The sequence below is a fragment of the Salmo trutta genome, chromosome 1 (genome assembly GCF_901001165.1).
Source record: "Salmo trutta chromosome 1, fSalTru1.1, whole genome shotgun sequence".
Taxonomy (NCBI): Eukaryota; Metazoa; Chordata; class Actinopteri; order Salmoniformes; family Salmonidae; genus Salmo; species Salmo trutta.
Genome location: NC_042957.1, coordinates 56,591,102 through 56,615,522, shown reverse-complemented (window position 1 = coordinate 56,615,522; position 24,421 = coordinate 56,591,102). Strand labels below are relative to the sequence as shown.

Sequence of the window (24,421 nt, the reverse complement as noted above, 5' to 3'; positions counted from 1 at the left end):
AACAAGGAAAACAGCTGGTTGACTCCGGGTCCAACAGCAGTCAAACAGGCAGCGGCAGCCAGCCGCAGTCATCCTCATCAACCGCACGCCGATGTGCGGATCCCATCGTCCACGGGATGGATAACGACATCGCCCAACCGGACCCATCCCGTCAGCGCAATGGTGTCGTGGAAGGGCTTTATGGAGAATTCACGGACTCGCTCAACGCAAGGGTCAGATATTCTGTGAGTTTGACTGAGAGTGCTCTCACTATTCAAAAGATCTCGTCACCTGGACAGGATGAGGTGGTTTTCCATTTAGCTGACTGTCTTGGCTGCCGGGCTTATAAAGTGGAGGACGAAGCGGACGTTGGGGCGTTCTTTACAGCCTATTTCTACCCGTTCAAGAGGCGATGGATAAGCACAGGCATGGCCCGGCAGAAAGTAGAGCAGTGCTTTCGGGTCGCACTGGTCCAGGACCCTCTCACTAATCTTCAAGAGGCAGAGAGATGGGCGCGTGCCATCAGAGAAGCTTCTATCCGCCAGATACCCCGACGACATGGTGAGAAGCAAGGCTGCATAGTTGAAACAAAACAGTTGTTTCTTTCTGGTATAGTTATGTTTGATGAGGGCGTAGGTTCTAATTTAATTTAGCCAAACAGCATCAAACTTTAGGCTATTTATATGGATAACCTGAGAAGTCTGTCATCATTGCCATATACTGTGGGTCTATATGTTTCCTCATTTATTTAGGAGGAATTGTATACTCTGCCCAGGGAAATGGGGCTTATAAATTCAGTTCAAAATGTGAGGGTAACTTTCCATCACCTTTATCCCATACTGCACCTAAGGTCCAGTAATTCACAACCTGCTTACTCGGTTTCTATAGAATAGGATAGGCTTAAGTGCCAACTGACTGGGCAAGCTTGGAGAATGTCCTGGAAATGGAATGTTGTTCATCTCGCACACCCAAGAACCAGCTTTACCTGCTGTGGGAGGATGACTGCCAGTTACCTTTCTCAGAGTGAAATAATTTGCATAGATTTGCAACTGTGACATTTCTGTATCATTTGTAAGGGGTAATTTAGTCATCCCAAAAGCAACATTGCTGAATCCAAGTACTCAAGTGATTGAACTCATCGTTTTTCATCTAATGGTGCTTATGCCGGTTGTCTTGGATCAGGAAAACCCTTATTACAACACAACCGTATTCAAAAGCCTGATTTTGAAATCTTCAGTCCATGTCATAGACTTAGGTCCATGTGCAGAGACCCGACTGACCCTACTGAATCAGTTCTGAACATGAAACAGAGTGCTGCTGATGCTAATTACCCAGTTATCACTCACTGAGGAGATCATTTGGTGTGGATGAAGTTGCCACAGGGAGAGCCATATGCAAAACATTATGCTGACATTCTGTCAAAATATCACACATTATTTTGAATTGAGTTTATCCAAGTTATTGCTACAAGATGAAATGTCTCACATTAATGTGTGCTTCGTTAAATTGCATTATTAGATTGGTTTTATTAGTTTATTCAGATCCCCATTAGCTCTTGCGGAGCAGCAGCTATTCTTACTGGGCATCACACAAAAACATAGAACATGACAAGGAACAAAACACTGATGCGCTGATAGACAAGAACAGTCACACAAATAAGATAGGAGTGCATGTGCCATGGGCCTAAATAGGCAGAATGTAAGGGAATTTCCATCTGAACAAAAAGGAGAGCTGTCCAGGATATAGTCAATCATACATCTATTCGGAATAAGTTGCAACAAGGAGACACCGTCCAGCATAGAAACATAAAAAACGTCTAACGGTCCTTCTCTGAGAAGGCACTTATATATTAATCAGACAGTACCAAATATTCTCTAAACATCAGCCCGAGAGCCTTGTATGAAGTCAAAATAAAAGACAGTGACTTTGCCAGCTGCTACAGAATCACACAGTGTTCATAATGTTATTGTGTCCCTAGTCCTTGTTTCTGCAGTAGCTCTGGCGTCAATCACTATCGAACGATATGAGAACAATCCATAACATTCAGTGACAGGTCTAGTGACCATCATCAACCCGTACACAAATGAGTATCATAAATAGATAACTGGAAATCATGTATTACAGAACGGGAAAACATATACATATGCTAAGCATTGTGTTAATTATCTTAACTGAATATCAACTTTATTCATCTTAAATATTCCCCATTACACAGAGTGAAGATAATTGTCCATAAAACAGGGGTGCCTGCCTATTATCTGCTTAGGAGCCCATGCTCAGGGGCACTCTCTAGACCTCTCAGCGGCATAGTTCTAGAGGAAACGGATATGTGATTTGGCAGTGACGGATTTGGAGTGTTGGTTGCCAGAAATGGAGTCAGGTGTGTGGAATAAGGAATGAGGTCACCCTGTGAATTGCCCTTTAGGTGTCCAAGGCAACTGAGACAAGGGTCTTTGTGTGAGTGGCACCTTAGGCCTGGAGCCAGCAGGAGTTGGAGTTTCAGAGCTTTGCCAAGAAGACAGATGGTAACCTGACCTGAGAGGTAACTGGTAGCATTCTCTCTGGCCTGCTGGACTTCAAAAGCCACCAAAGAACATTTTTAAAATGTAAATTCGCACATATTAATGAAGTGTCTATCGATAGCCACTGATGATAAGCCATTGAAATGCTAACAATTGATGAACTGTGGCATGACTCAGGATTCCTGCTCTAGTACAAGAAGGCTTCTCCATCTGTAGTACAGTGACTAATGCATAATGCAATGATATCATTAATTGATACGTTTTTTTTAGCATTCAAGGTTCGGGCCAGACAATAATACAATATTCAACAGAATATATTATGTATTTTAAATGAGTAATGGGAAGCTAATACATGCAACAAAATATGCCACATTAATTCCTTGTTCTAGAGCAGGGGTGTCAAACTCATTCCATGGAGGCCTTGTGTCTGCAGGTTTTAGTTTTCCCTTTCAATTAAGACCTAGACAACCAGGTGAGGGGAGTTCCTTACTAATTAGTGACCTTAATGTATGAAAGTCAGAGGGACAGAGGGTGTATGAAAGTCAGAGGGTGTATGAAAGTCAGAGGGACCGACTAATCCCTGTTCTAGAGGGTGTATGAAAGTCAGAGGGACCGACTAATCCCTGTTCTAGAGGGTGTATGAAAGTCAGAGGGACCGACTAATCCCTGAAGGGATATTTATGTTCATTAACTTCATTTTATCTGGTGATGCAGCTGGATAGGTTGGATTAAGAAGGCAATTGCTTTTTTTGCTGTAAAGTTAATGTTTAGGGAAAGCTATCAGACACTTTCAGTGCATAATCCCACATCATTTTGTTGAAACTGTAGATGCTAGATATTCATTTTTTATTTATTTATTTATTGTGGTTCAGTCACAGCTTGACTGTGTAAGGACTGCACAGTGTGTGTTTAAGTATCTGCAGTCTACCATTCAGTTCCTGTCACAGCCAGGTCATAACTGACTGAATGAGGCATAAATAATGAAATCCTCAAACAATGTGATGTACCTTTGCACATCAAAGGCCATGGAAGGTAATATCCTGCTATTTGCAATGCTTAGAGGTACCATAAAATGAATGTCTGCATTTTTGTAAGGAAATGCAATCTGTCTTGACTTTCAGGAAGGTAAAAAGTTTTCAGTGTGAACTTAAACGACTAAAACCAGATATGAAGTATGTAGAAAAGATAATGGACCTATATATTTTTAAATAAGATCATCTTTGATAACTAACAATCACCAAAATAAAAACTCTGGGAGAATATAAAATTCTAAAAATGTCATGGCCCCCATTGATTTTGTTATACTGTTTGAGTCACTCAGATAGCATAAGAACACGACATAAGCCATGGCAAAATGTATAAAATTGCAGGAAATTAGCTTTAAAACTTCAAAATCTTGTGTGTGTTCCACAGAGAGGGTATGTACAGTGAGGGAAAAAAGTATTTGATCCCCTGCTGATTTTGTACGTTTGCCCACTGACAAAGAAATGATCAGTCTATAATTTTAATGGTAGGTTTATTTGAACAGTGAGAGACAGAATAACAACAAGAAAATCCAGAAAAACACATGTCAAAAATGTTATAAAATGCATTTTAATGAGGGAAATAAGTATTTGACCCCTCTGCAAAACATGACTTAGTACTTGGTGGCAAAACCCTTGTTGGCAATCACAGAGGTCAGACGTTTCTTGTAGTTGGCCACCAGGTTTGCACACATCTCAGGAGGGATTTTGTCCCACTCCTCTTCGCAGATCTTCTCCAAGTCATTAAGGGTTCGAGGCTGACGTTTGGCAACTCGAACCTTCAGTTCCCTCCACAGATTTTCTATGGGATTAAGGTCTGGAGACTGGCTAGGCCACTCCAGGACCTTAATGTGCTTCTTCTTGAGCCACTCCTTTGTTGCCTTGGCCATGTGTTTTGGGTCATTGTCATGCTGGAATACCCATCCGCGACCCATTTTCAATGCCCTGGCTGAGGGAAGGAGGTTCTCACCCAAGATTTGACGGTACATGGCTCCGTCCATCGTCCCTTTGATGCGGTGAAGTTGTCCTGTCCCCTTAGCAGAAAAACACCCCCAAATCATAATGTTTCCACCTCCATGTTTGACGGTGGGGATGGTGTTCTTGGTGTCATAGGCAGCATTGCTCCTCCTCCAAACACGGCGAGTTGAGTTGATGCCAAAGAGCTCCATTTTGGTCTCATCTGACCACAACACTTTCACCCAGTTGTCCTCTGAATCATTCAGATGTTCATTGGCAAACTTCAGACGGGCATGTATATGTGCTTTCTTGAGCAGGGGGACCTTGCGGGCGCTGCAGGATTTCAGTCCTTCACGGCATAGTGTGTTACCAACTGTTTTCTTGGTGACTATGGTCCCAGCTGCGTTGAGATCATTGACAAGATCCTCCCGTGTAGTTCTGGGCTGATTCCTCACCGTTCTCATGATCATTGCTACTCCACGAGGTGAGATCTTGCATGGAGCCCCAGGCCGAGGGAGATTGACAGTTATTTTGTGTTTCTTCCATTTGCGAATAATCGCACCAACTGTTGTAACCTTCTCACCAAGCTGCTTGGCGATGGTCTTGTAGCCCATTCCAGCCTTGTGTAGGTCTACAATCTTGTCCCTGACATCCTTGGAGAGCTCTTTGGTCTTGGCCATGGTGGTGAGTTTGGAATCTGATTGATTTATTGCTTCTGTGGACAGGTGTCTTTTATACAGGTAACAAACTGAAATTAGGAGCACTCCCTTTAAGAGTGTGCTCCTAATCTCAGCTCGTTACCTGTATAAAAGACACCTGGGAGCCAGAAATCTTTTTGATTGAGAGGGGGTCAAATACTTATTTCCCTCATTAAAATGCAAATCATTTTATAACATTTTTGACATGCATTTTTCTGGATTTTTTTGTTGTTATTCTGTCTCTCACTGTTCAAATAAACCTACCATTAAAATTATAGACTGATCATTTCTTTGTCAGTGGGCAAACGTACAAAATCAGCAGGGGATCAAATACTTTTTTCCCTCACTGTATATGTCACTGTGATATCGCCCTACGGCCCAATGCTCTGCTGGCACCACAGTGTCTCTCAGTGATGGAGACAAGAGCTGAACGGTGCCCCTGCTACATCAGTGGCCTCTCACCCCAGCCAGGCTGGTCCCCCGGGTCCCTCGTCTCCCGCTCTGCTCCCTCAAACAGGCCTGCCTGTGACAGGCTGTCAGGCCCCTGGCTCTATCTCTGTGGGCTGGGTGTCTAACCCCCCACCCTAATCTTGGACTCACTCAAGCTTGTTTGCAGATATGCCAGCTATGTCTGAGTCATGGAGGTAGTGTTACACCTTGGGGACAACTGAGACAGCAAGCTTTCACTTAAAGCCATTTCTACCAGCATTGTCTTTTGTTTTCCTCAGTGTTCTGGCTGGTTTTCATTTATATTGATGTGTCATAGCAATAATGCAATAATGTGTGGACATAATGAGAGATATTATGTTCTAAATTCATGTGTTTGGTAATACTATATTTATTGCTTTAGTAGTATATTGATTATACACAGCAAAGTTGATCAGTTAATCAGTTCTGTTCATTTTATCCCAGCCTCAGTACTTGTTAGTACTCACACTTACTCAGCCACCTCACCTCTCTGTTTACCCTTTTCCTCAGAGAAACACACACACTAGCTTGCTTGTCAGACAGCCCTTCAGCATGAGTCAGGGTCACATCTGCCCATAGGCACTTAACCACAGCCTCACACACACACACACACACACACACACACACACACACACACACACACACACACACACACACACACACACACACACACACACACACACACACAGGACCTAAAAGGTTGTTTCCACAGAAATGACTCTGGGCAGCATGTTACAAAATATGACTTTGGGAATGGGCATCAAAGCCTTAATTATTAAATCAAAAACAAGATTAAGCTGGCTCCTCATTTAGGGTCCTCACTGTTTCTGTAACCAACTTGGCTGGTGAAGATCACCACCTGCAACAGAAGCCCTGTTCATACCTAGTTCTAACATGCGCCTTTTGTCCTGATCTTGTCAACATTCTGATTGTGCCCACATTTTTAGACAGGTGTAGACGATGAATAGACACATTGTGATTTGATTGTAATCAGATCTTCTTGAGGTAGTCAGGCACTGTAACGGTCTTTGTCGTCCTCGGATGAAGGGGAAGAGAAATCAGACCAAAATGCAGCGTGGTAAGTGTTCGTCATTTTAATGTACAACCGAACACTAAAGCAACAAGCAAAACAAAAGAACAACCGAACAGTTCCGTCAGGTGCAAAACACTAAACAGAAAATATCTACCCACAAAACCCAAAGGAAAAACAGGCTGCCTAAGTATGACTCCCAATCAGCAACAACGATATACAGCTGTTCCTGATTGAGAGTCATACCCGGCCAAAACAAAGAAATCCCAAACATAGAAACACGGACATAGAATGCCCACCCAAATCACACCCTGACCAAACCTAAATAGAGACATAAAAAGGCTCTCTCAGGTCAGGGCGTGACAGGTACGGATTGTGTCTGGATATCAGTCAAGTGTAAACAGATCTGGAATGGTCAAACTATTTAAATTATCATTATACCAGCCTCAAACATCATTGACAGATACCACCATTGATATACGGCATCAGTATTTGTCTTAAAATAAATACATTCATGATATTTTGAAAGAATGTCTGTCAAATAATTTGCATACAGGGAGGCACCAGCTAATCTGGTCACAATGCGGACACAGTGAACGGATAAGAGACACATTTTAATACAATGTGTAGACACGACAAACCTTGATCACATAGTTATTGGATCATATTGATCAGATCACATGTTAGAGCAAGGTGCAAACAATGCTATAATGAACCCTGTATGACTGCTACTGAAACTTTTGTAACTATCAAGCTCTGATAACCAACTTAAATTTGGATAGCTTTGCTTTCATGCTGTATCCATGTGAAGGAGTTTTTTTCCTGTGATAAGTGATACAGTATTTCTAGTTCAGTCCATAGGTGCACAAACATACACTTCTTTTAATGTCAACTCGATATGTTTTCTATACCCAATTTTACCATAGATAGACCTAATAATGATAACCGGTCTTTGACTGGTTAGATCACATATGTTAGAGCCCACCTCTTATTGACCCAGGAACCATGGAAATGCTTCCTCGACATATACTCTGAGGCTTCTGGGAGCTGAAGGCTTTTGAACAGTGGGAGGCCCTATGTTTCAAAGTAACGTTACCAAGTTAATGAGTAGACCAACGTCTAGTTTGAGTCTTTAGTTTTAGCCCCAAGCAACCATTAATGTACTGCTACAGGAGACTGAAGGAGTCAGGAGACAGGAAACACAACAGAATACAGCAGAGCATGATATTGCTTACATGGAAATATCTCATGTTCTGTGGTGGTAAAGGCGGGGCTGAATTTCGACTCACAAGCTGTCAGGGGAGGATGTTAAACCGCCTCTGTATTTGAGGCACAAGGACTACAGCATTGGCTTTGACCCCTGAGGAGGCAGCGATTGTTCTGTCATCCCTGAACTGTTTAATTGAAGCCTTTATTTGGCTCATTGTATTGAGAGCATTTTATAGAGCTCATTTGACCACACTTGAGTGGAAAAACGGACCCTAATAGTTATGTGCCAAACAGCAGCATCCACCATTGTGTCTGAAAGACATGTAGTCAGAGCCTTTTGTGTATAAAAGCCACATTGTGTAGTGTGAAGAAAAAAAGACAATAACAACCCTTTGTATGAATGTGGAAGAGTTAGCAAGACTGTGTTTTGATACTGTCTTAATACTGCTCTTTCTGATGGTTTCACACCTCACTTTGAGATATTTCGGTACCTCTGCTGTCCCTGCACTGGAGCCAAATGAGTAGGAGGTGCCACTCCAGGTCAGCTGGCTGGTAATTGGATTTCTGGGCAGGGACAGGGGAGGCCATTTCCGCTCAGACGGCACTGGGCATGAACCAGACAGAGGGGCCTTGTGTGAGGGACAGTGGCACAGCAGGGTAAGGGTGTACTGGTGCCAGTCCCGTTGGCATGAGGCTACAGGATGGAATTCACAGGGCAGTGCGATGGCTGTTTCACTGCTCCCAGGGGTCCAATTAGGCCCATGGAACCAGTCCCAATGCCCAGCAGAACCGGACTGACACTCACTAGTGGGAAGTTGCTTCCGCATGTGGCACATGCAGGGTTCAGAGGATAATGCTCAACTGCCAACCTTGATCCGGTACAGGTACTCTGTGTAATGTCTGACAGGGTTAATTTGCGTCTGAAGTACTACTCATAACCACAAACAAGTGTAATCTCTGTAAGGATGACCCCAATTAGTCGATTGATCTACTGTTTGGTCGATAGGCTGTTGCTTGACCAAGATTCTTTTAGTCGAGCAGTGGCAAATATGTATTTTTTAAATTATGTGGGCTAATCCATTTTGAGGCCGCAGGGATGGCAGACCACAGTATCACCAGTAGTACATTTACCGTTAATTACCATAATTTCTCATTTGGAATTTGTTTGTTTGGTTATGGTAATTTATGTTAATACATTCAATATCTTATCATAATTACAGGTCCTGGGTGGCACAGCGGTCAAAAATACTGCACCACATTACTGAGGCATCACTACAGCCCGGGGTTCGATCCTAGGCTGTGTCACAACCGGCCGTGACCGGGAACCCCATAGGACTGCTCACAATTGGCCATCCGGGGTATGGGAGGGTTTGACCGGTGCGGCTTCCCTTGGCTCATCATGCACGAGCAACTCCTTGTGGCAGGCCGGGCGCCTGCAAGCTGACTCCGGTCATCAGTTGAACGGTGTTTCCTCTGACACATTGATGCGGCTGACATCCGGGTTAAGTGAGCAGTGTAATAAGAAGTAGGTGGCCAGGCAGGTCATGTTCCGGAGGACCTTCGCCTCTCCCGAGCCAATTGAGTAGTTGCAGAGATGAGCCAAGGGACTAATTTGGGGAGAAAACGGGGTAAAAAAAATATGCTTGTGACCGTACCACCTGTTCAGGGTCGGGCCTGGTTAGTACTGGGACGGGAGATCGCCTGGGAATACCAGGTGCTGTAAGCTAAAAACGATATTATTCTTACCGTTGTCATTGTAGGAGTGGAAACGTTGTTGGCAGAGTGCACAACCTAAGTTTTGGTTTATTTCATTCCATTTCCGAGTTGTCAATTTATTCACTGTCTTTTGTTTGAAGCACTCCTGTCAATCTTGACTAAGTACATGCACCTGATTACACATAGAAGTAGGCCTAGGCCACCTGGCCTGTGCGCAAATGTAGACCTATAAATGTGCCCATTATGGGATGTGATAGTATTTCTGATTGTCTTAACTCACCATCACTGTGGAGCTTCTCAAAGTCATCTTTCCTTCGCCTCAAACAGCAAATAAACAGTCTGTTTTTACATCAATTGAGAATGACTATAGTTCCTTAACGTAGAAAAATTCGCTCCCTTTTGATAACCACTCAGCATGAAAGGGTGAATAAATCTCATGCTCTGATCCGGTTGAAACGTCATAAAATAGGCCTGCCTGATTACTTCTTATCCCTTGTGCAAATAGCCTACAGCTGTGTCTGTTTGGGAAACTCTGAAAGCCCAGGATATTTTTACATATTGGCAATGGCAATAGAAGTCATTTTTTTATTTGAATAATTTTCATTTAGATAGAATTGTGATTAACCACATGACATTGATTTTGAGACATGAGGACTTTAATATAAATTAAATGAAACAGTTCCACGAATATGTGCATATGAAAGTCATAACTGGCACGCAGATCAGGAGAAATGGTATGATAACTTGGCACTCCAAATGGAAAAGGTTGCCAACCGCTGGTGTATCCTATTACCGGCAACTTCAGGAGCATAATGGCAGAATCTGTGAAGCCCAGCAGCAGCGAGAGGAGGATGGTCGGGTCAGGAACAGGTTAGGCTTATTGATCTCTGGCTTCCGCTTTAGTAATTTGTGTGTCTTAATTTTTAATCGCAGTGCTTAAAGCATCAGACAAGCTAAGTAGCCTGCATATAGTTGATTTTCTATACATGGAAAAATAGATGTTTTTAAATTTGGAACAATCTATTGGTTGAAAGAACAGACGACTCTCGACTAAGATTTGTTTTTGTCGGGGACAGCCCTAAATCTCTCTTATGATTTACTACTCTGAGAAGTCAGTGTCCCCTGTGCAGAAAGACAAGGGCATTTTTAGTAACTACAGTATCAGAGGCTAGGGGTTCATCCTGAGTTAAAAACAACTGTCTCTGAAATTATCTCTCATGGCGCTCTGCAACATCTGAACAAGTTCTGCCAGCTTTTAATTATTCCGTTGGTGTCTGGTAATAATTCTAACGATAACCACACAGATCATAACAGTAGCATTACTTAAAGAAATTCTCCTGTACTTTTGTATACTTTGTAGCCAGTAGTTCTGAAAGTAGCACTCATGAGCCAAAAGTGGTCCCCGAAAATTGTTACCTCACATATGTGCAGATATGTGCACCACGTCATTGCTTTCTCTCTCGCTCTGCTCTGTGTGCATCTTGCTAGCTTTCACTCAAATTGCGAGGGGCTGAAGCTCATTGGCTGGAACTCAAATTGCTAGGGGGCTGGCCCACCTGTGGGAAAATGTAGGGAAAATAGCGCAGCACAGAAAAACTGTCGCTTTCAAACTAGGGATTTGTGGCTAATTTAGGTAAAACTGCAGATTGACACATCCAGCCCAAAGCGGGAGGTTTAAAAAATACTTAGTATTCGCCAAAGTTCCGGAGCATATCTTCAACTCCAACATTAGGTGAATGAGTTGAGGTGGCATGTGTTTTGTTAGACTTACATTTCTGGGAAAAAATAAGTGGGTCACAAAAACAATAACGTCAAGCACCATCTGTGAGTGAATGGTGTCACTGCCCTTGGTATCACTGTTTAATGCTATCTTTTTGAACAATGTTTTCTGCCAAGGGATCTAGAGGGTAGAGACTCCTTTCATAACCTCTTTGACATGTCTGAGATTGATGTCAGAAAAACATTTTGGAAGACAATGGAGAGTCACATGATTGATGTTTCCTTGATACTAGAAAATTAAGTGGAGCAATTCTTCCCTTGACAGCTTGAGAATACCAACTCACAAACTATTCCTTCTTCCCTCTTCTGTTTATCTACATCTCTCACTCCATTGCTCTCTTTTTCTATTCTCTCTTTCTCTCTCTCTCTCTCTCTCTCTCAGATGTGAAGTACTATGAGGTACGGCGGCCCTGCAGGGTCATGGTTCTGGTGAACCCCCAGAGTGGGCGGGGCCAGGCTCTCCAGCTTTTCTCCGGGCAAATTGAGCCCATGCTCACTGAGGCTTCAGTCCCCTACACATTGGTCATCACTGGTCAGTCCCCTACACATTGGTCATCACTGGTCAGTCCCCTACACATTGGTCATCACTGGTCAGTCCCCTACACATTGGTCATCACTGGTCAGTCCCCTACACATTGGTCATCACTGGTCAGTCCCCTACACATTGGTCATCACTGGTCAGTCTCCTACACACACTGGTCAACACTCAGTCCCTTACACACCTACCTGCTTGAGCCCTATTATCTCACTGCCCTGATTGCGCGCACACACGCCCACACACACACACACACACACAAACATACACACACAGTGTTTGACTCTGCACTGCCTTGTCGGATCCCCTGCTCCAAGTATTATATACTCTCAACTACTTTTCACTAACAGTAGCAATGAGTTCAAAGTCACTGATCTCTGCATAACCTTTCACTGAATAAAAGTCAGGTATCTTTGAGCAAGCAGGAACAATCCAAGGACCGAGAAAGACTTTTAAAAATCACTTCAGCTACACATTAACACCACCACCTATACTTCACCAGCACCCGGTATAGCTGACAAGAAGCTATCTCTGCCAGCGTTACAAACCATCACCAAGACACCTATGAGTTGTTCAATGCCTTCTTAATCTTTGAAACAACTGAAAAAGGAGAGAACAGAGAGAGAGGAGAAAGAGTGTGAGTTCAGTCCCAGGGGACATGGGGAAGGTTAGCATCTGGATGGTGATGAAAAAAGGCAGTCTAAATACCGACGGTCAGCGTGACGATGCCGACCTGGGACTGCTGGGAGCTGGGGCTGGGAGAATATGGGTCACCAGAGGCTCTCTCAGCTAGCGCTCAGCTAGCACTGCTTCCCCTCCACTGCCTGGGTACTGTAGCTAGCCTGTCTGAGTGGATTAACCGGCGCCACCTCGCTGCCCTGCCTGCCTCCACTTAGGGAATGGAGCCCTGCAGAACTATCATGTCACCTACTAGTTTATGCCAGAGGACTAAGGCACACTGAGAGGATCGTCTTTCAGCGAGAGGGTGAATCTGGGGTTTTCTGTGGTGTGTGTTCATGTGCTTGTGTGCACCTGCATGTGTGTCTCCCTCAGAAACTGAGGGAGCTCATGTGGAAAACAGTAGCTATGTATTCAGGAACTGAGAGAAAAAAAAACATTATATTGGGCATGCGGTATCATCCTAACCCAAAAGGACCTTGGTTCATATCACATGAACAGAGAGTAGCTACCAAGCTATAGCTCATCAGAAGAGAGGATTATGTAAAATCCAGAAAGTCAAGAGATGGTGAGTTAGCCCCTGCCTATGTGTGTTTGCGTGTGGCAGTGACCCCGTGAAAACGGAGAGGGCTGGGAAGTGCAGCCTCAGCCTCCAACCAGCAGCATAGAGTGCTGAGTCAGCCGCAGCAGCCTCCCTCTGTTTTTGCCTGACAGCACAGGACCACATCACTACGCACTCAGTCTCCCCATACATACCAAACAGCATGGACTTAAAGGAAACTCAGTGGGTGAGGGAGGGCTAGGGGACAGGTACATGTTATGCTAGGAGAGGAGGAGAAGAGGAGGAGGAGAGGAGGAGGAGAGGAGGAGGAGAGGGGGGTGGATGTAGTAATGGAGTTTTCATGGTCATTTTTCAAACCTCATAACACATGGTAACTCAAGCAGAAAAGTAATGCCCTTGTGATGACAATGCCTCAACACACACACACACACACACACACACACACACACACACACACACACACACACACACACACACACACACACACACACACACACACACACACACACACACACACACACACACACACACACACACACACACACACACACACACACACACACACACACACACACACACACACAGACACAGACACAGGCATAGACACACACAATTGCAAAAACAAACAAACACAGTACTGCCTTTAGCAGAGCTGATATTTGCTGCAGAACACAATTCTCAGCTGGCAGAATGGTGCTAGACAGTGTGCTTAGGGGGATCCAATAAGACCCCCTGCAGCGTAACTGTCTCAAGGACATCTCCAATAAAAACTCCACTAAGCAAACAGAGTCGGCCCCAGTCGTCACATTAACCATGACAGCAGTGGCAGATGTTTGCACTAAGGCCTGGCTGCTTTGAAGACTGCCATCGGCCAGTTGAATAGCCACTGCATGGTCTAATGTGATATGTATGGACTGATAGAGGGAAATTGAATCCCTTTTCTCTCCCATCTCACTGATCCCTCCCTGGGGGCTTCTGGTGAAGAGAGGCCATCTCTCGGACCTTATTCTCGCTCTCTTTCCTCCCTCCTTCTCGCTGTCCCTCTCTCATGGCGTTTCTCTCTGTCCCCCATAGAGCACCAGAACCATGCGAGGGACCTGGTGAGAGAGACTGATCTGTCACAGTGGGACGCTCTGGTCATCCTGTCAGGAGACGGGCTGCTGTTCGAGGTGCCCCAAGTATAGACACTGCATGAACACATTTCCAGCATAGCTAACTTGTCTAAAGTTTCCCTAAGACTGTTTGAATAAGCAGTGGGGTTTGTGGGATACAACTCTCAGTTGGAGGGTCATGGCCTGGTGCTGTTTGTGTGTGTTTGCCTGTCCGGTCAGGTGTTGAATGGTCTTCTGGAGAGAGAGGACTGGGAGGAGGCCATCCAGACCCCACTGGGCATCTTACCAGGGGGCTCGGGCAACGCCCTGGCAGCCTCCGTCCACCACTACACTAAGTAAGTCCACTAATGAGACATTTAAATGCATAGAGTACAGTAGAATGGAATGCGATAGAAAAACTGACCTGGACAAAGAAGGTGATTTATCCCTTTTCTATGGATGTAATTATCACATTAGCTGACTGGGCAGAGTAGGCACATTTCTCCAGAGACAAGGGAGAGAGATGGTGTCTGCTTCAGCTTCACACTTCATAAAGTCCAAGGAGAGTCATTATTTGAGGGTTGCTGATAGCTACTTTTAATGGAGTGATGTAATGGGTTCTAGAGCAACTGGAAATTAAGTAGACTACTACTGAGGTAGTGTCTGGACCTCCTTTATTACTGCTGTTTGTGAAATATGAGCCCCCTACATATACAACATCAACAGAAAAACAACAACAAAATACGCAGCGAGTTGTATAACATCAGATATCTATCCCAGTTGAATAAAGCTTTGCAACCTATAAACAACCCTAACCCTAACACCCCTGTTCAACCCGAACCAAGCTAACCCTAGCTACAACCCTTACCCTAGCCACAACCCTTACCCTAGCCACAAACATTACCCTAGCCACAACCCTTACCCTAGCCACAAACATTACCCTAGCCACAAACATTACCCTAGCTACAACCCTTACCCTAGCCACAACCCTTACCCTAGCCACAACCCTTACCCTAGCCACAAACATTACCCTAGCCACAAACATTACCCTAGCCACAACCCTTACCCTAGCCACAAACATTACCCTAGCCACAACCCTTACCCTAGCCACAACCCTTACCCTAGCCACAACCCTTACCCTAGCCACAACCCTTACCCTAGCTTCATGTCCGCACCCAGTTCAACCCTAACCCCATTATCTTACAGTCCGACAGTGCAGATGGTTATGTTTAAAGTACTGTAACTGTCCAGTGTTTCCAGATCTCTATGAAATATGACCTATAATTAATTACAATATGAGTTAAATAGTGTTCCTTCCAAAAAAATTGTAATTAAGAATGTTAAAAAGCAGCTTTTCTGTGTTGGAATGGTGTGGGCATACCCCAACAACAGAATGGTGTGGGTGTACAGTGTACTGGTCATTAATATTAATGTGAGTAAACTGCTGATTGGCCAGCTCATCCTCCTCTAGACTGCTGATTGGCCAGCTCATCCTCCTCAGGAGTATGACATCATACTCTATGAGGAGATAGCAAGCATTTTTGAAATGGTCAGTTTGAGTTTTTCTCCAAGTTATACTTTGGCCACAAAAACGAGTATAAGACGAGTCAACAACATTATTTGGGTATGAGTTAGCAGAATATGAATTTAAAAGTGAGATTTTCACTGGACAGTGACTTTAAAACAATGGGATTAGGATTTAACCGGCTTGTGGACATGAACCTAGGGTTAGGGTTATGGCGAGGGTTAGGGTTACTGCTGTAAGTACAATGTATTACCATTCTAGAGTTAGGGTTACTGCTGTAAGTACAATGTATTACCATTCTAGAGTTAGGGTTACTGCTGTAAGTACAATGTATTACCATTCTAGAGTTAGGGTTACTGCTGTAAGTACAATATATTACCATTCTAGAGTTAGGGTTACTGCTGTAAGTACAATGTATTACCATTCTAGAGTTAGGGTTACTGCTGTAAGTACAATGTATTACCATTCTAGGGTTAGGGTTACTGCTGTAAGTACAATGTATTACCATCCTAGAGTTAGGGTTACTGCTGTAAGTACAATGTATTACCATTCTAGAGTTAGGGTTAGGGTTACTGCTGTAAGTACAATGTATTACCATTCTAGAGTTAGGGTTACTGCTGTAAGTACAATATATTACCATTCTAGAGTTAGGGTTAGGGTTACTGCTGTAAGTACAATGTATTGCCATTCTAGAGTTAGGGTTAGGGTTACTGCTGTAAGTACAATATATTACCATTCTAGAGTTAGGGTTAGGGTTACTGCTGTAAGTACAATATATTACCATTCTAGAGTTAGGGTTACTGCTGTAAGTACAATGTATTACCATTCTAGAGTTAGGGTTAGGGTTACTGCTGTAAGTACAATGTATTACCATTCTAGAGTTAGGGTTAGGGTTACTGCTGTAAGTACAATGTATTACCATTCTAGAGTTAGGGTTAGGGTTAGGGTCATTACTTTTGAGTGAAGGAGTAGCTCCGGCTCAATTGAACCACAGACTGATACCTAACTGCCTCAGTCTACTGTGAGCTGACTGCTACTCCCTGCAGGTCTCCCCCGGCCTGGGGTAAGGAGCTGCTGCTGAGCTGTGGCTTCCTGCTGTGTAAAGGCCTGGTGACTCGGCTGGACCTGGTCTCTGTCCAAATGGCCTCCAGCCAGCGCATCTTCTCCTTCCTCTCCCTGGCCTGGGGCTTCGTGGCCGACGTCGACATCGAGAGCGAGAAGTACCGCCTCGTTGGCCCCATGCGATTCCTGGTGGGTACGCTGATGCGCCTGGCCTCCCTCAAGGTATATCAGGGTAGGCTGGCATACCTGCCTGCTCCTCCCTTCACACCCCAGAACTCCTCCCTCTGCTCCTCTCTACCCTGTGGGCCCAACAGCTCCCCCAATCAGAACTCTCGCCACAACCACAGCACAAGCTCCAATCACAACACCGCCCACAACTCCTCCAACATTGCCATCACAACCATGAGGACCGAGCCCCAACCAGTCAACCAGAAGGGGCCTCCTGACTCGCTCCTAGCAGACCTGGAGCAGCCGGTGCCTGAGCATTGGACAGTAGTGAATGAGGAAGACTTTGTACTGGTATTGGCCATGTTCCAGTCCCACTTGGCTGAGGACCTGTTTGCCGCCCCTGGGGCCGCAGCAGACGACGGCTTCATCCACCTGTTGTATGTGCGTGCAGGCATCTCCAGGCTAGCCCTGCTCACACTCTTCATGACCATGGAGAAGGGGGGCCACCTGGCTATTGGCTGCCCACACCTTGTGTATGAGAGGGTGAAGGCCTTTCGCCTGGAGCCTCTGTCCCCCGAGGGAGCGATCACTGTGGACGGGGAGATGGTGGAGTACGGGCCAGTACAGGCCCAGGTTCATGAAGGAATCGCCAGGCTCATCTCAGGCTGAGAATCTACTCAGAGCGTCTGTCCTCCCCACAGTTCTGACTTCTCACTCCCTTTCTTACTCAGTCTACTGTATATACAAAGTGCCAAAGACGTTATATCAGCCTTTGGAAAATCCCCCCTCTTTTTTTCTACAGATACATTCAGTATCTATCTCTGTGTCCTGTTTTTTAGAGATCCATCCCTTTCCTCTCCATGCTTCATTCAGGGTCAAAGTCATGCATGTTCTTGCAGCTGGCTGGTCTCAGCTAAGAGTGTGTGTATGAGAGTGTGTGTATGATAGTGTGTTGTGAGCGGTGTGTTTAGTAGGGAGGGGCCCACGGCTGAGGAGTACCTTGTGTGCTCCGCTGTCTGACTTAATAAGTGTGACACACGTGAAGAGAAGCACATTCTTCTGTCCCGCGAGGATGTGGCAGGCAACCAGCTCTACGCCCGCTATCTAGCCCCGGGGTAATCATTCTGTGGAGGATGAGACACGGGCCTGACATCAAGGCCTTCCCCCCTCAGGATATACTGTACGAGTCATGGATGTAGGTTTTCTATGGAGAAGCACAACGTGGGAGAATGCAGCATTGTAGACCTCCGCCAATGATATTAGGTTACTCTTCTCTCTCATCAGTGAAAACCTCCACTTTACCTCTATGTTTAATGGATGGGGTGGAAGGGGTTAGGTGCTAGTGAGGTTGTGTTAAAGCAGCCTGGAGGTTCAGGAACCTGGCCAGCTGAGGTTACCTTCTTATATATCTCGTCCTGCTCCTACCCTGCTGCTGCTGCAGCTCTAGCCAACATGCTTCTTGGACCACCTCCTTCCTGACACACACACAAACACACAGGCTTGACACTCCCTTTCAGATCTGGAGCACTTAGCAAGGAGGGGGATGGTCTCGTCTGCTACATATGATCCCTTTCTTCTAGCTGTGTTAAGATTGTACTCCCTCCTCCTTCACAAGATTTTGGAGCCATCAACACCTAATGTGTCCTTATTCTGAAGCTTTATGTGTGAATATAAAATACTAGCTGATAGAACTACAAGCAGTTGAAGAAGATACAGCACCATTGTCGATTTTTATGAACAGTTTTATTGTAGATAAAATAATATAAATATTTCTGTTGTTTTCTGTCCAAGCACACACTAAGAAGGGAAACAGGGTTTTGCACTACGCAGCACTGCATGGGTCAGTGGGTTTTGCACATTGACTCGATCAATAAGAGTTGGAGCGACCAGGCCAGAGTGCTGTGCTCTCTGCTGGGGCCCTTTTCTTGTCAGGGTGGAGATGATGAGCATTAGTGCACTGGAGCAGAGACAAGCGCAAATGTGAGCGTTATCATCAGTTCTCCTCACACCAGTTCATGCCAGGTCGGGTTCAGCCCTGAGATATAACAATTACTGGTTTAACTAATCCTAGAGCACACACTTGGTTTGGTTTTACTCAAAATGTGATATGGGTGGAATGGTTTTAATACTGTACTGTATAATGAATCTAAAAGGATGCTTAAAATGGTATGCTGACTGCAGATGTGATATTAACTTCTCCCAATCTGATTTCAATCTTCCATTTCTGTGCCTGTACCTGACTTTGATATGCCTTTAGATAAATAAAAGTTCAAGTTTTATTTGTCACATGCACAAGTACAGTGAAATGCTTACCTTGAAAGCCCTACAATACATATATTTATATAAAGTATAATTAATAAGAAAAAAAACAAGGGGAAAAACACGAGAAATAAGAAAGAAGAGAGGAAGCTATATACAGTGTCAGTACCACATTTACAACGTACAGAGATACTAGAGAATTGAGGTAGATAGGTAAATCTAGGCAGGGATTAAGAGAAAGTGACTTGAGGCAGGATAAATTATTTATTATAATAATATTAAACATACTGTACTGTACATTTTACCCCATACACACCTATCTACCTGCCTAATCCTCATTTGTCAGGCTCTGCTGGTGGTATTGACAAGGTCATAGACCATGCATACACATGTAAAAGCACATATCCAAATTGAGAGATTAGCTATGCAAATGATTTCAATGTGGCCGTTCTGGGACGCCTCACTGCTCTTTATGCAGTGTGAGGGGTCCCCCTAGTGGATTTACCTTAACCAGTCATTGCAGTGCAAGTGGTGGAAGTTCTGACAAAGTACTTGCACATTTGTTTCTATGGTACAACAGTAGTACTGTATAAAATCTTATGATAACTCACTTTCATTCTTTGTATGTTTGGGTGCATTGATTCACTAGCATACTGGTATCCAGATTATGAAAACAATTACGAGCCATTTTGAGTTAAACTACAATCACTTATCATATTTCCATCTGAATATCAAAACCCTGCATTTGAATCACCTCAGGTATGGTAGCTCATGCTAGACTGTGTATACTGAGTATCATCTCTCCTCAACCGAACAGACAAGCGGACATCCATTGCTGACCTTGGCTGACCCTAGTGACTGTTATGTAATATGTACAAAAAACAACCGCTCTCAACACATCTGAGTGGAGTAATTGCAATTGTGTTGAACTACTGTTATCTTCTCTGTCCTGTACCCTTGGCAGGTAGGGTGGACTGTGGAGTGACCACATCATAGTACTGTTATCTTGTCTGTCCTGTACCCTTGGCAGGTAAGGTGGACTGTGGAGTGACTACATCATAGTACTGTTATCTTGTCTGTCCTGTACCCTTGGCAGGTAGGGTGGACTGTGGAGTGACTACATCATAGTACTGTTATCTTGTCTGTCCTGTACCCTTGGCAGGTAGGGTGGACTGTGGAGTGACCACATCATAGTACTGTTATCTTGTCTGTCCTGTACCCTTGGCAGGTAAGGTGGACTGTGGAGTGACTACATCATAGTACTGTTATCTTGTCTGTCCTGTACCCTTGGCAGGTAGGGTGGACTGTGGAGTGACTACATCATAGTACTGTTATCTTCTCTGTCCTGTACCCTTGGCAGGTAGGGTGGACTGTGGAGTGACTACATCATAGTACTGTTATCTTCTCTGTCCTGTACCCTTGGCAGGTAGGGTGGACTGTGGAGTGACTACATCATACTACTTTTATTAATATTCAAATACTGCTGTAGTCTTCTCATTGCATTCATGTCATTTTTTTATGTCATCATTCCCGTGTAGGAGAGAGATCTATATTTTTCCAGTGTTTCATTTAGTAAGAACCACAACTAAATACATGAATCAGGCTGTATCGACTGTCTGAATGGTAATAAAATCCCCAAATGCTTCAAGAGTTCTGTCTTGTTCATCATTAGCAACCATCTTTTCCAGAGAGCATTAACAATGTTAATTGTCTTTTTAGTTTTTATAAAGTGAAAAGGATAATCCGGTGGTTAATATTGTCCATTACAGGTGTTGTGTATTTGAGGGTGTATTATAGTTGTTATTTTAGGACCAGACTAATCTTATCTTTATGATAGCAGTGTTCCAATGTCAATACTGCTGATAGCTTCTCTCCCTCTAACCATGGATACCCATTCTAAATATCCACCTGCTGAGAGAGTAACCACTAAATACTATCATTTGTAGGCCTTTACTAAGGAGACCGGCATAGAGAACTTGGCTGGAGCAAGAGTTGACCACAATTACTCCATGCCTACTATATCTCCCAAATATACAGGAGAATATCCACTTTGCCATGTGTCAGTCAAACTCAAGGGATGACGATAGAAGCTAATACGCCGAGTTGTGGAAACAATTTCTATAATCTGTCATGTGACATAGTAATAATCACTGGCTTTATAATGAAGAGGTGGACGTCTTTCAGGGCACGCAAGAGAGAGAGGAGGGAGGAGATAAAGAGAGGGTAAGATAAGACAATAAGGCAGGTAGAGAGTGTTCGGATGAGATTGCATCAGGTAAGTAAAGCAAAGTTATTTTCAGTTACAGTGCTCTTGTCGGTTACCATATCATTTCAGAGTATTTGCATATGAGTATCTGCACATGATGGCAATCAAATATCGAATGGCAGAGGAAAAAACATATTGTAAATGCATTACATTCAGTGTGTTAATTCTCTATTCTGTGTTACATTAATTCTCTAGGCAATTAATAAACAGGTTGTCACAACACTGCCATTTGTGCGTAAAGCAGCTGACCTCAGGTCGCTTAATTTCTGGTTCTAGTTAATTGCTCTCCCTCGCTCCAAATTCTATTATTTCATTCATGAGCACCGACGTCGTACTATTCATATTCTAAATGGTAAAATGACTCACATCTACATGGACCACATCCTATAAATACGGATTCTACTCCCTCTTGGTCATCTGTGCACAGGCTGTCCCAACAAGAGGAGGAAACTGAAGATTAACCTTCGTGTAACAGACAAGAGAGAAGACTTGTGCAAACAAACAACAATAGAAGGAACAGAATAATATCGAAGTAATCCAACTGGAGTTATAACAATTGTAAAATGTCACTAGTGGGCGCCCTGCCTTTCCTGAAACCGCGACTATCCCCTTCTGTTTCTCCTGGGCGCCAAAGAAGACACACACTGCCAGCAAGCGAGTTCCGACCGCTCAACACGCAAGATGCCATCAGCGTGTTCGAAATTGAGAAAGAGGGTAAGTTGTCCATAGATTCAGTTATAAATGTGTGTATGTATTATGTGTTATGAATTAATGGCACGAATATACAATGTATGAGCGTTATCAGGGGTACTCAAGTCGCGCGTAAAACTCGTGCCAACAGCCTCTCTCGTTGACTGGGCGCACTAGTCTGTCTCTTGATTTCCATAACACTTTGTATTAATCCCTTGTTATAGGTTTAATGCACTGATACGGATCCGCCTTGGCATTCTTAAATACAGTGAGTCCAAAGATTATGAAAACGTGTGTCTCTCTTTTCCTCCGCCAGCCTTTATCTCTGTGTCAGGAGACTGCCCGCTCCACCTTGATGAGGTGCGTCATTTCCTCACGCTGTGTCCAGAGCTGTCCATGGGCTGGTTTGAGGAGGGGAGACTAGTAGCCTTCATCATTGGGTCCCAATGGGACCAGGACAGACTCACCCTAGTAAGACACCTTCTATGATGTTATATCATTTCCTATTGATTCATAGGTCATTTACTCTATATCTTACTGTGTTTTTATTAGCTCACTGATAGTTTTTCGAAATCAGGTGCTCTGTATTACATCACCATACATATTATTGAATGAACTCTACTTGAGCTACATTTGCATTTTTCCTTTGCTGCAGGACGCCCTAAGTCTTCACAAGCCCAAAGGTTCCACAGTTCATATCCATGTGCTGGCGGTCCACCGGACCTTCCGGCAGCAGGGAAAGGGCCCTATCCTGATGTGGCGCTACCTGCAGTACCTACGCTGCCTGCCCTATGTGCGCCGTGCAGTGCTCATGTGCGAGGACTTCCTGGTTCCCTTCTACCAGAAGTCTGGCTTCAAGGTGCAGGGCCGCTGTTCCATCACGGTGGCATCACTGACCTTCACAGAGATGCAGTACCCTGTGAGGGGCCATGCCCTGATGCGGCGCAACAGTGAAGCTATTGGTTTTCCTCAGACTGCGTTATTATTGGAGGAACAGACTCAGAGGCTTAAGTCTGTGTTATTATTGGAGGAACCGATTCAGAGGAGTGAGTCTGCATTGTTATTGGAGGAACAGACTCAGAGGACTGAGCCTGAGTCTGCTGATGTGTAAATCCTTTTTTAACTGAGTAAGATATTAGATGCCTGCTGTACATATCAACTATGATGTAAAATAAAGTGATGGAAACATTTACATTTATATCTAAGATGGTAGTCTAAAGTGCACACCATACATGCATGACCAATGCAGGGAGTCTTTAAGCTTTATTACAATGTTTTAATTTCAGATACCTAACGTTATTTCATATGTGAATACTTCAACGTTAACTAGCTACATGCTAATGGATGTTAGAACAAATATTGTGTGACTTCTGTCTGTGTGAGATTATATTTTTCCTGCAAATGTTCCCGTTTTATTTATTGTAAGTTTTGTCTGAAGGTTTGGGTTGCAAGCCCCTCCTCTCTGACGGTATATGGACTGACGTCACTGACTACCAGGCTTTAGCAGCTCAACCGTGCCTCCTTATCTCTATTAGTGGGCATTAGGTATACTGTAAACGTCTGAGGATTTACAAGAGGATCCTTTCATTGGACTGCCAGTAGATCTAGTGACTTAACAAGCCCGTTTTCATACAATGAGAAAAGTAGGCTACATTCACACCAATTTGGATTAATTTGTTACTGAAACTGTTTGTCTATTCATTTCCCTTTGGGTCATATGTGCAGAGTGTAAATCAAACCATGTAATATATTCTCTTACTCCACCAGAACCTGTCTTACCCTTGAATCCAATCATATCTTTAATAAATATGTTTTTGTACTGTTTTTGTTATTAAAAATATAATAAAGATGATAATGTATTAACTTTCTGAGCATGTTCAATTTGGATGACTTCAGTATAATAATGACATTTAGTATTGACTAATTTAACTACACTGCTCAAAAAAATAAAGGGAACACTAAAATAACACATCCTAGATCTGAATGAATGAAATAATCTTATTAAATACTTTTTTCTTTACATAGTTGAATGTGCTGACAACAAAATCACACAAAAATAATCAATGGAAATCCAATTTATCAACCCACGGAGGTCTGGATTTGGAGTCACACTCAAAATTAAAGTAGAAAACCACAATACAGGCTGATCCAACTTTGATGTAATGTCCTTAAAACAAGTAAAAATGAGGCTCAGTAGTGTGTGTG

At 43.8% G+C, this 24,421-nt stretch overlaps 2 protein-coding genes across 2 annotated transcripts; both read left to right on the top strand.

The window, feature by feature from the left end:
* The first annotated feature begins 54 nt into the window (after positions 1–54).
* Positions 55–19,291, top strand: LOC115201917 (sphingosine kinase 1-like). The gene is made up of 5 exons (XM_029765809.1): positions 55–540; positions 11,763–11,912; positions 14,230–14,324; positions 14,487–14,602; positions 16,818–19,291. Exons 1-5 carry the CDS (start codon positions 117–119, stop codon positions 17,668–17,670), a joined length of 1,638 nt encoding a protein of 545 aa, XP_029621669.1. The 5' UTR covers positions 55–116; the 3' UTR covers positions 17,671–19,291.
* A 2,200-nt stretch (positions 19,292–21,491) lies between these two features.
* On the top strand, positions 21,492–24,079 carry LOC115201927 (serotonin N-acetyltransferase-like). The gene is made up of 4 exons (XM_029765820.1): positions 21,492–21,535; positions 21,954–22,240; positions 22,533–22,687; positions 22,872–24,079. The coding sequence occupies exons 2-4, from the start codon at positions 22,090–22,092 to the stop codon at positions 23,325–23,327; spliced, it is 762 nt and encodes a 253-aa protein (XP_029621680.1). The 5' UTR covers positions 21,492–21,535; positions 21,954–22,089; the 3' UTR covers positions 23,328–24,079.
* The last annotated feature ends 342 nt before the right edge of the window (positions 24,080–24,421 follow it).